The 12,674-nt window shown below is 44.5% G+C and overlaps 1 protein-coding gene across 4 annotated transcripts in view; it reads left to right on the forward strand.

The window, feature by feature from the left end:
• The window catches only part of TRDMT1 (tRNA aspartic acid methyltransferase 1), a 66,337-nt gene extending 61,515 nt beyond the window's left edge, over positions 1-4,822 (forward strand). For 3 of the 4 annotated variants that reach the window (XM_078779642.1, XM_078779638.1, XM_078779641.1), the window contains 5 exons: positions 639-722; positions 1,319-1,818; positions 1,954-2,011; positions 2,114-2,243; positions 4,308-4,822. In XM_078779642.1, coding sequence (XP_078635768.1) covers positions 639-722; positions 1,319-1,818; positions 1,954-2,011; positions 2,114-2,243; positions 4,308-4,471 — 936 coding nt within the window. In that variant the 3' untranslated portion in view covers positions 4,472-4,822. The remainder of the gene's footprint in view (positions 1-638; positions 723-1,318; positions 1,819-1,953; positions 2,012-2,113; positions 2,244-4,307) is intronic. The other variant, XM_078779639.1, reaches the window with a different exon arrangement.
• The last annotated feature ends 7,852 nt before the right edge of the window (positions 4,823-12,674 follow it).

Here is a 12,674-nt window from a genome sequence, read left to right on the forward strand (position 1 = left end):
TATTTGTTTTATGTGTCTGTTTGTCTTTCTGTGTGATTAATGTTCGCTCTTTCACGAGCCTCGATCTTGTATACAAAAAAAATAAAAAATAAAAAAATGATGATGTCATAGGGCACGTGGTTTGGCAGCCATCTTGGATAGAAAACGAAACTTATCCGAACAACACGAAACTTCACAAACGTGATCCCCTACCCATACATATGCAGAGCGATGGCATCTACCCATTGTGGGACTATGCGGAGGCATATTGGAGACACAGTCGCATTGTTCTAGTTTAACTTAGAAAAGATCATATTATACATCTGTCAGTTTTCAGCTGCCCTGACTCCACCCCAATGAGGCAGCACAAATCGGCAGGCCTCAGGCCTTAGGTCTGTGTGTTAGTCCATGACCCAGTGCAATTTGAATGATCCCAGGTATATAACCACGATGTATTATATATGCACATAAGCCATATGCATGCTTTTGCTTCACGTATGTGCATCAAGTTGTTTTATTATTTTTTGGCACCGAACACGGCGTTATACACCGCCCAAGTAAAGTGATGTGTTTACTGATATTGAACTGAAACTTGGTAGGAGACATGTATTGCAAAGCAATTCTTGCTCTTATTGACTATGTGATGTTGTTCCTGCCAGGTTGGTGTCCCAAACTCAAGGCTGCGTTACTTCTTGTTGGCCTTGCTTCGTCCACGTGTCTTCACCTTTCCTGCTAGTTCGCAGGCACGTTATGCACATCCAAAATCCTGTCCTCCTTTGTTTGAGTTGCTTATGCTGCTCACTTTTATTAAATCCCATCAATCGATTATGCAGAGTTGTCTGCTTGTTGCATCATTAATGGGTTTACCTGTGCCCTTGATGCTGTGCCCTTGTAGATTTGGTAAAGGAATCTTGTAAATTTGTCCAGAGTACCTTGCCCATTGGCCTTCTTTTCTGAAGGAATTGTGGGCGTAGAAGCTTAATGTTCCCTCCGAAGGACTGCCATCTTGTACGATGCAATGCCCTATATGCCAAATACCAGGATGACAGTTTGTTAATTGATTACATCCTATTCAATTTGGAATCAAATCGGAACTAGACAGCTCACATGCGAGTACATCACTCTGAGCTGTTGTCTTTCCCCTTTTGAATTTAAGCCATCGACAGTATGACATGTGACCCGGATGGCTGGGCCAAATTGATTCCACTTTGTATGCATTGAGCAGTGCAAGTGTAAAATGCTTTCTATAATACACAATTACGAGTCCTACGTAGTAAGGTATCTTGTGACTGACTAATTGCGGGTATCCTGTGACTGACTGACTAATTGTGAATTGCAGATGCTGCAGACCTTCCCACCATCTCGAGATGATAGGGACCTTGTGGAGTCAGATAGGGATCCGGTAGCTGGCGTAGGGCACTCGTCTTGCTGTGAAATGTCAAACAGCAAAAACTGCTTTGATAAACCTGGGCACTCGGAGATCGCTGTTTTCATGGAACCACAAAATGACACAGCATTGGCTCTTGAAAAACAGGAACCGACTGGCTCGGAAACCTTTAACGGGCCGCGCTCCCATTCTGTTGCACTTTACAAGCGTGAAACACAATTAGAACTGGAGCGTAAGCGTAAGCAAGAGGATAACTCGCACGTCCGCCCACTGCTTGAGTTCCTGGATGGTGGTGACAGAGGAAGGGGCATCGAGGGATACAAGGAAGAGAATACGCAGCGATACGATGGAGGGGAGAGCCTGCTGCTACCCGACAAGGTACTGTTACGGTACGGTGACATCCTGGACATCGTGAGACCGGACAACCGCCGCTCGATGTGTTTCACCAAGGCGTAAGCTGGCTGTTATAGCAGGTTCTCCGCCACATTTATATTTATGTACTTTGGAGTCATTGAAGGGTCTTCACAGCATTTTGAAAAGGGAAGAGTATATCAATAACCCATTTTTATGTCGTTCATTCTCTACAGCTACGTTCACTATGTAGAGGGCACGGGCTCTGTCTTGCAGATGGCTGACAACATTCAGGTGAGTCGACTCCTACTTTGGAAACAACACCTGTGAGATCTTAGTTTTGTTTTTTCCCCCAACCTTACCCACCCCCACACTCCGTTCCCAACCTAACATCAGCTGCAAGATGTGTTTGAAGGCATTGACCATCTACCAGAGGAAACCCGGATGGCACGCCTCCGCTCTCTGCGTCTTCGTTACTTCAGTCCCAGCGAGATTTGTCGTCTCCACGGATTCTTTCCTACATTCGGTGAGTTCTTGCGAATTAATTGTTGCATTATTGACTAAGAACAGGAAAAGGCCATTCTGTCCATCTCACTTAGTCTAACCCTAACCCTAACCCTCCAAGCACGCTTGATACTCTTGTAGAGCTTGGTAACATGTGGGGCAAGGTGGATATAGGGAAGGAGTTTGTGATGTAGTGAGGAGAGGGTTGGGACAGGAAAGAGGAAGGGCGATGATGTACAAACACAAGACACTGCCACATTGGAGAAGTGGGCCAACACGTGCACAAGGGTTTAATGTTTTCTTTTCATCCTGTGCCCTTAAGTCCTGTTGCTGTAAATCCTGGTAAAATAATGTATTTTCTTTCCTGCATTTGTTTAATCTATACCCTTCAGTATGGTCAACATTTTTATGAGATCCCCTCATAGTCGCTTCCTTTCTCACTATAATGACTTCCTCGCTACTTTGTATTAAGGCCTACCTTGTATATATGCGGAGCTGAGCTAATCATAGCCGTAACCCTAGACTAATGCTGAAAGCATCAGATTCGCTGTCCCATTTGTGACCTTTGACCCTGAGCGGATTCCTCGCATCGTGTGTGTGTATGTCTGTGTGTTTATCGGTTGCGTTTACGTTTTCTGGATGCTGAATTTCATTTGTGGCTATCACCATTTACTTGGTGACCGATCAGTAATTGGCCTGAACAGCTTCTCTATGTGTAATTGCGAACATGCAAGCCAAACTGCTTTGTCATGTTTCGGTGTTTTTCGGCATCTTTGGCTGTTCGCTGCAATCCTTGCACCAGGGGCGGGTGCTGTGTTGGGTTTCACTTGAACGTCTGAAGGTCGAGCATGCGGTGCCATTTTCTTGCAGCATTCCAAGGTTCTGTGCCAGGCAGAGTGACTCCCCCTGCCAAGAATCACCTGAACCTTTTGGCCTCTTATGAACTGCACCAAAATGTCCGCCCCATTTTATACCCATAACCCTCTTAGCCTGGTGTTGGCTTAGCGGTAAGGGTGCCGGCTTGGGATCCTAGGATCCTGAGTTTGAATCCCGGTCGATCGCTGAATTAACGCCAGATGGGTTGACTCAGCCTGTCATCCTTCCGAGGTCGGCAAATTGAGTACCAGCTTGCTGGGATGAATGATCCCGGTGTGTACCCCGATTTAGAATAGGTACACCGTATCCCTGCGCATCGTAAGAGGCGACTAAGGGTTGGCGTCAGGAAGGGCATCTGGCCATAAAAACATTGCCTCAAACAGGGAACCATGAGGTCATGGGGCCCGCAAGGCAAACCCCCGCACTAGCGGGGAAAATGGCCTTAAAACGATCATTCATTCATTTATTCAACCCTCTCCCTCTCCCATGTCTCCCATTTACCTCTCCCATGTCGGAATGCAAGTCCAAGGAAATAACTGTGCACATTCAAACTTGTGTCCTAACTCACCTATTCTTCGATAAGAACACCATGGGATCTTTAACATCCACCTACTAATACCGGCAGAAGGGACACCTGGCAAAACGTCCATCCGTGGGACAAAAGAGCCCATGGCAAAGTAACTTCTGTTTCTATAAAAGCTGATTGCCCTTCCTCTTTCCTGGGTTTTACACCATATTCCTGCCCATTATGTGTTTTTGTTCACTCGTTGCTCTGAAGGCCCCGCCCGCACGTTCCATAGTAATAGTCCACGACCCTGCGGTTCAGTGCATGTTACACACTTTAATTAGAAAGTTTTATTGAATACGCAAGTCCAAGTTTGTTTGTTTGTTTGCGATAGGCTTGACTTCAAAGCATGCGAAGCAAAGCCGGTCTTACATCTGTAACCCTTGAACAAAGCCTCAACCCTTCTGATCACTTGTCCTGTTAATGAGTGACCTTTGGCCTCGACTGCATTCTGTGTATCTCAGCTTATGCTACTGGATCTGCATTCCAGCCACTGAAGCAAATGTTTGGGCCACAGACAAATACCGTCCACCATACATGGCATTCCTCCGATATATTCTGTTTTCACTAGAAATGGTCCTGCCAGGATGTTGGCAGGAGTCGACCCGCCCCCTGGTCCAGAGCAAACTCTCTTGCTTTCTGCAGGGTTTCCAAATGATGTGACGCACCGACAACGTTATCGCCTGCTGGGAAACAGCCTCAACGTGCACCTCGTGGCAAAACTTCTACAGTTACTGCTTGATCACGGAGAGGAGCCCTGTTCGCCATCTGCAGAAGGAACCACCGCGGGGGAGGAAAAAGTTACATAAGATCGTTGGAGTGAGCGGAAAGGATGTGGGTTAGGGTGCAGGTATCAAATGTTTTTGCAAGGAGGGACCGTGCATGTGTGGGACTGGTGCACGTGTGAAAAGCAGTTCATTTAATTGCTTTTGGTAGTGTGAATTGCCTGTCTGGGGGCGAGTGGTTGACTGTGACTGTTTTTATACTACACAAGGGTGGGGCAGGTAATATGGCATGCTGAGTTGTAACAGGAATCTCAGCCATGGCTAAGGTTTTGGAGTTTCCCATGAAATGCAAGAATATGTTTTTAAACATACAAAAATACATGTATTATTAGTTTGTGAAAAACGATTTTTCAAAAATTAAATTATTTCTTTACATCCCTGTATTGTCTGTCTTGTTTTATTCGTCAAGCCAACTAGCACAACACCAGTAACTTGCGAACCCTAAAGGGCCAGGCCTGGTACAGATGGGCAATGGGACGCTTCAATTGTTTTTTTGGTTTTTTTTGCATCTGCAGTATCTGTCCAAAGAAGAAGGCCAATATGGGCTGTGGATGCAAGTCCCAATAAAACCCTTGGCAGTGTGGATTGTAGGGAAGAGGATAAAATGCATCGCCACAAAGCACTGTTACACATCCACTCGAGGTGCAACTGCGGCATTGTTTTACAAATCTGAGAATTTGTTTATCTCGGGAATTTTGACGGTGTTCAACTTAACACGAAGCCTACTGGCGGAACGAATGCTGTGCCAAGCTGCCTGCAGATTTAATCTGTACATTTCAGCACATCGATAAGTTTCATTAAACTATAAGTTCAACAAAACAAGGTGATAAGGTTGTGATGCTGCTACTTCTACAGATTATACTGTTATCTCAGGGCAAAAAATAAATAAATGAAAAATCACTCGTAGAGCGACACTTGGCAAAAGAGAACGAAGTAGAATGGCACTCAAAGCATCCTTTTGATCTCAAAAATTATTGGTGGTTCAATTCAGTGACCCGATATGCAAATCGTCTTCAAATTTTAAGTTAATCGGATGAAAATTGACAATTCTAGAAATTTGGCCTATGTTGACCTCAAATATAATTGGGGGTTGAAATCAGTTTGCTGATATGAAAATCCTATTCAAATTTCAAGTCAATCGGATGAAAATTGAGGATTTTAGAAGTTTGAAAAGGTTGTTGACCATTGGTCTATGTTGACCTTTTGGTCGATGTTTACCTCAAAAATAGTTGGTGGTTGAATTCAGTTTGCTGATATGAAAATCCTATTCAAATTTCAAGTCAATTGGATGAAAAGTGAGTATTTTAGAAATTTTAAAAAGTGGTTGACCTTTGGCCTATGTTTATCTTTGGACCTTTTGACCTCAAAAATATATAGGATTTTCTCGGACCACCAACTCAACCATTTGGTTAACTCTCGCGAAGCTCAGTTTAAAATTTGTGACCTGTAGGCAAGTATAAGTGAGCAGACAGACAAACAAACACAAACCGGAGTGATCAGCAAACATACCTTGATCAAAAAAAACAAAAACACTTTGTCAAGTAACAAATACTTCTAGATTAAACGTCACAATTCGATTGTTTTCCTTTTAATAATCGGAGGTCATGATGCAGTCATTTCACTTTTGGTTGGAAGCTCGGACATTTTAGGATACGACATGTGTGTCAAAGATCATCCTCGTCACTTTGTAGCCAAAGACGGCCATGAGGAGCCGTTCACGAGTGACGTGCAAACAACTCGGGAACGTTTGTCTGTTTATGGTGCAGATGCTGAACCAGGCAAGAAGCACACACTGAGATAACAATAAGTGTAGCCTCGTGACCAAGGATATCAAAGATTAAACAAATAGGAAACAAGTCAGAAAGAGGTTGTTTTTTTAATGAAAAAACATGTGGGGATGGAATATCTAAAAAAAACCCAAAAAAAAACCAAGCAAGGTAGGAAGGAATGACACCACAAACAACCCCACGATCCTTTTAGGGAGATTGTGCCATCACAGACATCTTTTGACATTTTTGTAATAGGTGGCAATAGTTTGAAGATGTCCATATTGGAGGTAATTGTGGATTTGTAGTGTGGGTTGGTGTTATATTTGTTGCGCGTTTTTCATGTTTTTTTTCTCACTTGTTTAACTCTATTTTCCCCGATCTCGATGCCAATGACTTTATCATGCAGTACATTCTTTTGAGGGGCATTTACATGGGGAAACCCCCGACTCTCACCCCCTCAACAATATATCTCGTACAAGTCCCTTACCTTGTTCCCTTAATATTCCGTCCAATATTCCCGTCCCTTCTGTCTCTCGTCCGCCATTCTGCTACCCTGTGGTTCTTCACTTTAGGAGCCATCTATTTATTTTGTACTGCAACATGGCAAAATTTTTCTTTACCCTCTCTCCTTTTTCTGCTCCTTCCTTCTATTCTATCCCCATACTCCTATATCCTTCCAATCTTCCTCTCCCCTCCAAAACTCTGCACACCTTCTTTCCTTCTCTTACCATCCTACATTCTCTTCCTTTCCTCAATTTTTATTTTTTTTGTATACAAGGTCGAGGCTCGTGTAAGAGACACAAAGACATAAGATAAGAGACAAAGACAGAAGACAAAGATAAGAACACAAAGACATAAGACAAAGATAAGAGACACAAATACAAGAGACACATTGATCACAAAAAAGACAAACTGACACATAAAACATATGATAAAGGGAGCGGGAGAACAAGATGGAGAGCAGGGACTTCGGGAGATCTGTGGGAGGGAGAGGGCTTTGGGAGAGGATGCATGGGAATGACGGGGGGGGGGGGGAGAGAGTTGGGAGGGGGAGGTTAAAAAAACTCGTGGACACTGCTAGGACTTCCAGGAAAGAAGTCGGTATTTCAAAAAAGTGGATCTGGGGTGAAAAACTAACCCTTAATTTACTCCATACCTATACGTACACAATATAGAGATACCTCCATTCCTATATGTTAGTGTTATGTTACTTAGCCAATGATCCGCACCACAGGAGTGAAATAACAGCCTTCATCGAATCTTCCATTTCCCTCTCCAAGCCGCCGCTTTCTCAACTCCTTTACGAGCGTCATCTCGTGTCCAAAATCACGTGAACATGAACATCGTCAATGTAATAACAGGACACAACACTATGTTCGTCACTTCTGTTCCTTTTCTCAATGTTAGTGTTTCCATTTTCCTTCAAATGGTGATTGATCCGCCGTGGTTTTGGGCATTTCGGTCCTGGCCCTTCGTTGGAGCAAAAGAGTGTAAGGTCCTTACTCTGACGCTGTTTTGCTCCGATGAAGGGTAAGGCCCGAAACGTCAGCTTCTGTTCTCTCCATGGCGGATCAAATCACAATTTAGGATATTTCATTACCTATTTTAATGTTTTGACTTATTTTGTTTATTTTATTTGTTTTTATTTTATTTGTTTTTTTTATATTTATTTTATTTGTTTTATTTATTTGTTTATAATGTTTATTATTTATATTAATATATTATTATATATTATATATTATATTATTATAATAATATTATAATATTTATTTGTTTTGACTTATTTCGCTGCTAACACAGATTCCTAATTTTGTGCTGAGGTTAGCGATTACATTCTTCCGATATCCAAGACTAGAGATTAGACCACTTGCGACCCGCACTTTTCGGCAGGCATTTGGTGCATAAAGGAAGACGACGCATGAAAAGTCACAAGGATACTTGAGTGTGTAGATTCATGAACAAAGTGGAAGAATCAATCATCCCATACTGGAAGAACTCAAGCTTGTCTTCTTAAAATAAACACACCGACTTGTATTTTTTAAATTTCTTAACTGGGCATCCTCTTCAGTGCTAGGACATGGATTTACTGATAAGCCCATTCTCTTAATGATCTGGCAGGATAACCGAGAGGTATGCACACTCTTGTTGTTGGGTTTTTTTTGTTTTTTTTGTATACAGAGTCGAAGCTCGTGAAAAACTAACATTACACACGAGAACAGGCACAGACCCATAAAACATACAATAAATAAAGGGAGCGGGAGACGAGGGGAAGGGGGGGGGAGAGAGGAAAACACAAGCACAACAACAGTAGAGAACAGGGACGTCGGTAGATCTGTGGAAGAGAGAGAGCGCTGGTGAGGAGGTTTGGGCGGGGTGAGGGGGCGGGAGAACTTGTATTAGTTCTTAGTATTAGTATTAGAACTCCTTGAAGGAGGGAAGGTGTACACGGTTTAAATCAAACTGACACAACTAGGAATTTCAGGAAAGAAGTTGGAGATTGAAAGAGATGGATTTGGCGTGTTTTAACGGGGGTAGAAAAGATCAAGGTTTTGGATGGGGGAAGATAAGAGATGGTGGTGAACAGCTGTTTTAAAGACCTGGAGGGAGGCGAGGGATTGAAGAGAGTGAGGGAGTTTGTTCCAGAGGCGGGAGAAAAGAGGAATGAAAGCGTGAAGGTGAGCAGAAAGTCTTGATTTTGGCAGTTTAACCATAAGAGGGTTGCAGGCAGATCTTGTCCGACCTGTAGGAATATTTGGGGGACAAAGCCCAGAGAGAGCTGGGGGGGGGGCAAGGCCAGAGAGGAGTCGGCAGAAGACAGAAAGACCACCAACCTGCCTGCGGTGAGAGAGAGAAAGGCCCTCAGGATCGGCTTCATCGCGGGAGATTCCAATGATTCTGAAAGCTTTGGTTTCAACAGCGTGAAGCCGAGCTAGGTTTTAGGCAGGAGCACCGGCCCAGAGGGGAGAGCAGTATTCCATTGAGGAACAGTTTACAAACATGTACCGTTTGTACATTCCACCGGATGTTTGTAAACATGTACATTCCACCAGATCAGAGAGAGAGATCGGCGAAGAGCGATGGGTGTCGGGCGTCGACGCAAAAAGCAAGAGGGTCGGCGAAGCACAAAGCAAGAGTGTGTCGTCGGCAGGGCAAAATGCAAGAGGGTGTCGTCGGCAAGGCGAAATGCAAGAGGTTTTCGTCGGCGAGGCAAAATGCAAGAGGGTGTTGTCGGCGAGGCAAAATGCAAGAGGGGGTCGTCGGCGAGGCAAAACCCAAGCGGGTCGGTGAAGCACAAAGCAAGAGCGTCGTCGGCGAGGCAAAATGCAAGAGGGTGTCGTCGGCGAGGCAAAATGCAAGAGGGGCGGCGAAGCACAAAGCAAGAGCATGTTGTCGGTGAGGCAAAATGCAAGAGGGTCGTGTCGTCGAAGCACAAAGCAAGAGGGTGTCGTCAGCGAGGCAAAATGCAAGAGGGTGTCGTCGGTGAGGCAAATGCAAGAGAAGGAAATGCGATGGGCGGGGGTTTTTATCTGACCCAAAAAGCTTCCCGAATGTTCCACAGTCTCCCATTGGCTGAGGTTGGTCACGTGCTGGCTTTCAATCCTTCCTCCTCCTAGGAAGGTTTCAGTCCTCCTTCCCCCTTTCATTCGGGGAGGTTTCACAACCCATTGGTCACTTGTGGGTGACGTGCCCCCGACCCCTCATTGGTCACGTGGGCCTGTTCTTTTGGCCACGCCTTCCTGCACATTAAAAATGTCTTCTTTCAACCACACGAAGGTTTGAATCCTGCCTACTCTCAACGCATATTGGTGTGGATTATTACACAATGGGGAAGGGGCTAATCTTTACATTCAATAAGAAATAACTAACTACTGCAGGCTACATGTTGTCGTGCAATTAACTAAAGGGGGTTTGCCTTCACGGCAAAACCGCAACAATATTGTCGTGTGTCTACCCTGTAGTGAAGACTTCAGGGTGACGGATGGCCGGCCGAGCTTTAACTCCGAGGCGTTTACCCAAACTATGGCGGTGTTATCTCTTTATGGCGCGCGAGGGATTGGAGGTCTTGTAGTCTTAAATGAACGGACAGACGCAACGGGGGTTTAGTCCTCGAACCCACAAACAAGTAAACGCACAGGACAAGAGATTGGAAATGCAACAAATAAGGATTTAATCTATCTATAATTCCATTAATCTCTGTGTGTATGTGTGTATGTGTGTATGTGTGTATGTGTGTATGTTTGTCTGTGACCGCTGTTTCTCGACAACCACGGGTCCGATATACTTTAAACTTGCCAGGTATATTGCTGGGGACCCGAGGATGTGCCTTTTCAAGGTTTCATATTAATCGGACAAGTACTTACCGAGCTATGGCGATTTCTTTACCAAACACTGCAAGCCGTTCGCTTTGGACCAAACCATTGCATGTAAATAGAGGGGGGGGTTCTGTGGTCGTTGCGAATGGACCAAACCATTCATGTAAATAGAGGGGGGGGGGGTTCTGTGGTCGTTACTGCCACGTGGTTTCAAAGTTTTTTTTTGTTGTTCTTTGCACGCATGTTTTTTTGCACCCACGTATGGGCACGCCCTAGGATGTTTATGCACACACACCCCTACACAAATTTTTTTTTTTTTTGGCAAGGAACGGGCACCCACGTACGGGCACGTCCTAGCTTATATATAGTACGGGCATGCCCTAGTAAAAATAAATGCCAGGATAACAAAGAAATGTACGGTAAAATATAAAATTCCTAAATGAGGGACCCCCTCCATACGGACTCGTATACAGACAAGGGAATGATAAAATAAAAATAAATAATGTTTCTGCCGGCACTCAGCTCTGGTTTCGACGAGCACATTGTGAGCGTGGCGGTTGTTGAAGCTCGAAGCCACCGCGCGGGAAGCGCACAAGATGGTGGTGGCACCGTGCCCTTAGCAGCCACCGGCATGAGGCAAGCAGACAGGATGACCTCCTTCGGCTCGCTTGCGGCCTCCTCTGTCTCCAAAGAACAACACAGCCACCAAAACCTCCTCCCTTCCACAAGCAAAGCTCCCAAAAAGCACTAAAAGCTTTCACAGATCTCCTTACAGGCACCCACACAGGCAAAACGTGACCGACCACGACCAAAGCCAGGACCAAGAGAGAGAGAGAGAGAGGGGAACGCACCCTCCCCTCTTTTTGCTGACGTCACCCTCGAACCAATCCCCACGCCCCACCACCACTTCAGGCCATGACCAATCGTTTCTTTTGGGGCGGGCCTCACGGTCTTTCTTGATGCCCATCGAGAACATTTGGTGGCGGGGTTCCCTTGCGGATCGGCAAATGTGATGGGTTTCTGTCGGGCTTGTCGGTGTTGTAACGTGCCGAGGTTAAGGCTGACCGAGTGTGCTTCATAAGAACGAAGGGAAAATTCACAATGGCAGTTACACACTGGGGATTATCCTTAATCCCTACCTAATTAGCATAACTGCACCCCTTGCATGGAGACACATATACGATCTTACTGGACATGCGGCCTAACAGATTCCCTACTTAGTTACATGTAGGTTCTTCTTCTTCTTCTTCATGGCATTCGGGGCACACTAATCTATACAATTCTATCTGGACAAAGGTATTTCATTACCTACCCCCCACAAACGTAACAATATGTTTTACCATTTGAGAACAATAGCACTTTGTATGTTCAGTTCCCCCATTTTAGGGAAGCATAAGTATTGAAACAAATGACTGGCAGGTGTTTCTTGTTGTATTGATTGTTTGCATGTATAATATCTGTGAATGTCTAGTCTTCATTTTATCCTTTGCTTTTGCCTTTAGAGTCAGTCGGTGTAAACCAAGATGAAGACCAGTGAACTGTCTCTGACCACATGAAAGAAAAGCAAGCAATTTGGAAGCTTACAGTACTGAAGAATTCAATTGGAACCATAGGACAAACATTGGGTATAGCAAATACAACAATTTGGGATATCTTGAAAAATAAAGAAACCACTAGTGTGCTTAGCAATAGACAACGGCCTGGTCGGCCAAGGAAAACAACTGCATTTGATAACAGTAAATTCATCAGAGCTGTGAAGAAGAACCCTAAAACAACTGTCATTGACGTCACCAACAACCTGCAGATTGCAATGGTGAATGAATCACAATCTACTGTTCACTGAAGACTTTGACAGCAGAATTCTAAAGGCTACACCGCAAGATGCAAACCTCTCATCAGCACCAAAAATAGAAAGGCCAAATTAGAATTTGCCAAGAAGTACAGATGTGAGTTAGTAGAGTTCTGGGACAAAGTTTTATAGACAGATGAGACCAAGATAAACCTTTAACAAAGTGATGGAAAGGTGAAAGTGTCGAGAAAGGAAGGAACTGCATGTGATCCATTGCATACTACCTCATCAGTGAAGCATGGTGGAGGGATTGTCATCGCTTGGGCTTGTTGGCTACCTCTGGAACTGGCTCACTC

This window comes from Myxine glutinosa, chromosome 6 (genome assembly GCF_964187855.1).
Source record: "Myxine glutinosa chromosome 6, kmMyxGlut1.1, whole genome shotgun sequence".
Lineage (NCBI taxonomy): Eukaryota > Metazoa > Chordata > Myxini > Myxiniformes > Myxinidae > Myxine > Myxine glutinosa.